The 3,451-nt window shown below is 30.5% G+C and overlaps 1 protein-coding gene across 1 annotated transcript in view; it reads left to right on the forward strand.

Annotated features, from left to right (window-relative positions):
• The first annotated feature begins 1,135 nt into the window (after positions 1–1,135).
• LOC108768660 (uncharacterized) overlaps positions 1,136–3,451 on the forward strand; it is a 6,301-nt gene continuing 3,985 nt past the window's right edge. The window contains exon 1 of the mRNA XM_018519181.1: positions 1,136–1,244. Within this exon, the coding sequence (XP_018374683.1) occupies positions 1,218–1,244 (27 nt within the window). The 5' untranslated portion in view covers positions 1,136–1,217. The remainder of the gene's footprint in view (positions 1,245–3,451) is intronic.

Consider the following 3,451-nt stretch of genomic DNA (forward strand, 5'->3'; position numbering starts at 1 on the left):
TTCTTTCCATCTATTACAGTTTCGAAAGGAACAAGGAACTTTATTTGATCTTCGATGTATTGTACTTCGTTGATTGTTGACTTTCTGTCTTCGTGTAAAAATTGTAGTCTTAGCGGTCTGCAGAATCGAGAAGAAGATGGCTTAGGATTCTTCCAAATCACAATTTGTGCTTTTGATTTGTGATCGACAGACACGAGTTATAATGGCACAACTGAAGTAAAGAATACATTCGCGTCTGATTTGCTGTCGTCAATAAACTTCTGCTTATATTCACTTTGCCCAGAGCTTCCATCGCAACCCCACTTAGAAATGAAATCCATATGTCTAACATTTTCTTGATCCAAACTTTTAATTACATCAGTTTGAAGAAATAAAATACGTTGAACTGTATGGTCCAATAAAGCCTGTACCCGAACTTCTGCACTACTCTCTGTAATAGTAATAGCCGTACGAAGTGGATAACAATGATTTTTTGCTTCTACTATTTTCTTATAGGGAGGATATAGTTGACAATGATTTTCCTTGCTCACTGATCTCAGTCCTTGGTATTGACTTTTTGACAATTTATATTCGACCAAAATAGAAAGTGCAACCTCTGTAGATAAAGTACTTTCGCGTATTGAATGAAAAGCTTTTCGATACTTAAAAGCTCTCAATGGACTTGTTGATGTTGCCTCCTTCATAACTTTTGAAGCGTCTAATTGACCTACAGAGCGTAGGCTCATTTGAGTAGCGTATGCCAACTCGTTTGCACTCATTGTTGCACGAATACCCAAGTAGAACACAAAAGTCACAATGATATCACAAGGATGTCATCATGACTTTATTTGTCATTAAAAAGTCACTGATAAAAAATGACATGAAAATGATGAAAAAATGAAAAATGAAATCGCAGGTTATATCATAAATAAAAGCGTCTTTTGTGTGTATGTGATTTCTAAAATATTTATATCGTTTTAATATATTATTAGAATAATGAAGACAATAAAGAATGGGCTTATAAATAATAATTAAGATATGTGATCTCATTGTGATCGATTCTTGAGATTTCGACGTATATATGTCATAGATACATTCGCGCAGCCGCCACTGGCGCGCGCTAGTAGAGTTCGTTAATAGCATTTCCCGCCATTTTAGCAATAATAGCAGTTTGCATGAATATTGTCCCTGACGAAAGCAGTTAATAAGCTTGAATTAGTTTATAAAAGTTATATATCATGCCACCTAATAACAATAATAAGAAGGTAAGTTATAAAATTTCTTTTCTTATAAAGTAATTTCTTTACTTATTATAATATTTATACTTTTGTCCGAATGTTAGGTTAGATTAGATTATCAACCCGGGGAAAAATGTTTTATATATAATTATATAAAATTAGGTATAATTATATATAATTTAATATATTTGTATATAAATGAACATTTTTTATATACAATTATATATAAAATATGTCCATTTATATACAATTTTATAAAATTATATATATATTTTTCCCGGGAATTTAATCATCTTTGGTCCTGAAAGTTTCATATATATTATAAACAATTTTTTAGTTTTTTTAATCTAATTTATAAATGTATAGATATAATTCTAGCAAACACAAAGTTGTACGTAACATACCTATTAGTTGTAATTAATTCCTACTCAATGATATGTATAACTATAATCTAATTACAATTAAATTAATTATAATTGTTGAATGTGCAATTATAATGATCAACGAGTACGTAAACGTTACATCTTGGTGTTTCCTGGGAAGTTCCAAAAAAAAATAATATTCCTTTTAGAATGAACTTTCTATTAACCTCTCTCCCCCCTACATGTATTCATACTTTTAATATTGATCTTTTCCCAAACTATTATATTTACAGAAAAACGTATTTAAGAGAAAAGTACCTTTAAAATATAGAATTAGTGCTAAGAAACAGATCAAATTAAATGAGTTTATAGCGAGATCTGTTGCATTTAATAGTAGTAATGATATTGCAATTCAAAAGCATGAGAGTAACAATTATAATAAAACTGATTTTGATAATGCAATTCTTGATGATGTGGACTCTTCTTTTGAGAGGCAGATGGATGTTCAAGAAGGTAGTAATTATCTTGATATAGACTTAGATTCAAGTTTTTGTTCAAATCGTAGCTTGAATTATTCTGATAATCCTTGCATTAGCAGTGACAATAACAGTATTATTGAAAACAGTGAGTCTATAAGTTATGGAAGTAGTATAAATGAACAAAGTATTATTCAACAAAGTTATGACAAACACAGTGATGTAGATAAAACATGCAATCTTAATAATGAACTAGAAAAGAAAAATTACTTGATAAATGCGTTAAGAGATTGGTCTTTGTATGGAGTTTCAAAGAAAAAAGTAGATGCTTTATTGACTCTGTTAAAACCACTTTTTCCTTTTAAAGTTACAAGACTTTGTTGCATACTTCGAGGAAAATTATCGTCATGAATCTTGGTGATGGACAGTTTTGGTATAAAGGTATTCAAATGAATATACGACAATTACTATCAGATGAATATGTCCATCAACATAATGAAATAGTGTTAGATATCAATATAGACGGCATTCCTTTAAGTAAAAGTTCTGAAAAGCATTTTTGGCCAATTCTTGGAAAATTTCAGAATTTAAGACATCCCTTTTTGATTGCTGTTTATTTAGGTTCTGGGAAACCTAATAACGTTAATGAATTCTTGGAAAAATTTGTCGAAGAAGTAGCGAATTTGCAAGAAAATGGGTTTCAATGGAGTGATGGTAGTACATATAAATTTAAAATTAATAATTTTGTGCTGGATGCTGAAGCACGCTCGTTTGTAAAACAATGCGTTGCGCATGGTGGTTACTATGCTTGTGAAAAATGTACTGTGAAAGGAACGTATTACAGAAATAGAATGTGTTTTTTTGAGCAAAATTGTCCACGTCGTACCGATACATCTTACCGTAATAGAGATAATCCTGACCATCATGTTGGTAATTCATTATTAGAAAATATTGAAATTGGAATGGTTTCTCAATTTCGTTTTGATGCACTCCATCTTGTATATCTCGGTGTTGTAAAAAGAATGCTCAACTTTCTTATAAGTGTCCGTTCTCAGTGTATATTGTCAGATTCAATTGTATCTCAAATCAATAATATGTTACATGATATTCGTGATTGTTTTCCAATAGAATTTACTCGAAAACCAAGGAGCTTAGGTGTTCGTAATAAAAGGGAGAAGTGGAAGGGTTCTGAATTTCGAAGATTCATATTGTATGATTGTATTTATCTTTTAAAGGGTCATGTACCTACTAATGTCTTCCAGTGTTTCCTTCTTTTACATTGTGCAATTTATATTTTGTGTAGACATGATCTTTTTCAAACAATGAATAGAGTTGCTGATTGTATGTTAAAAGAATTTGTAAATCAGTCAGTTTATTCATTTGGACGTGAGTTTGT

The sequence above is a fragment of the Trachymyrmex cornetzi genome, unplaced genomic scaffold (genome assembly GCF_001594075.2).
Source record: "Trachymyrmex cornetzi isolate Tcor2-1 unplaced genomic scaffold, Tcor1.1 scaffold818, whole genome shotgun sequence".
In the NCBI taxonomy this organism is placed as follows: domain Eukaryota; kingdom Metazoa; phylum Arthropoda; class Insecta; order Hymenoptera; family Formicidae; genus Trachymyrmex; species Trachymyrmex cornetzi.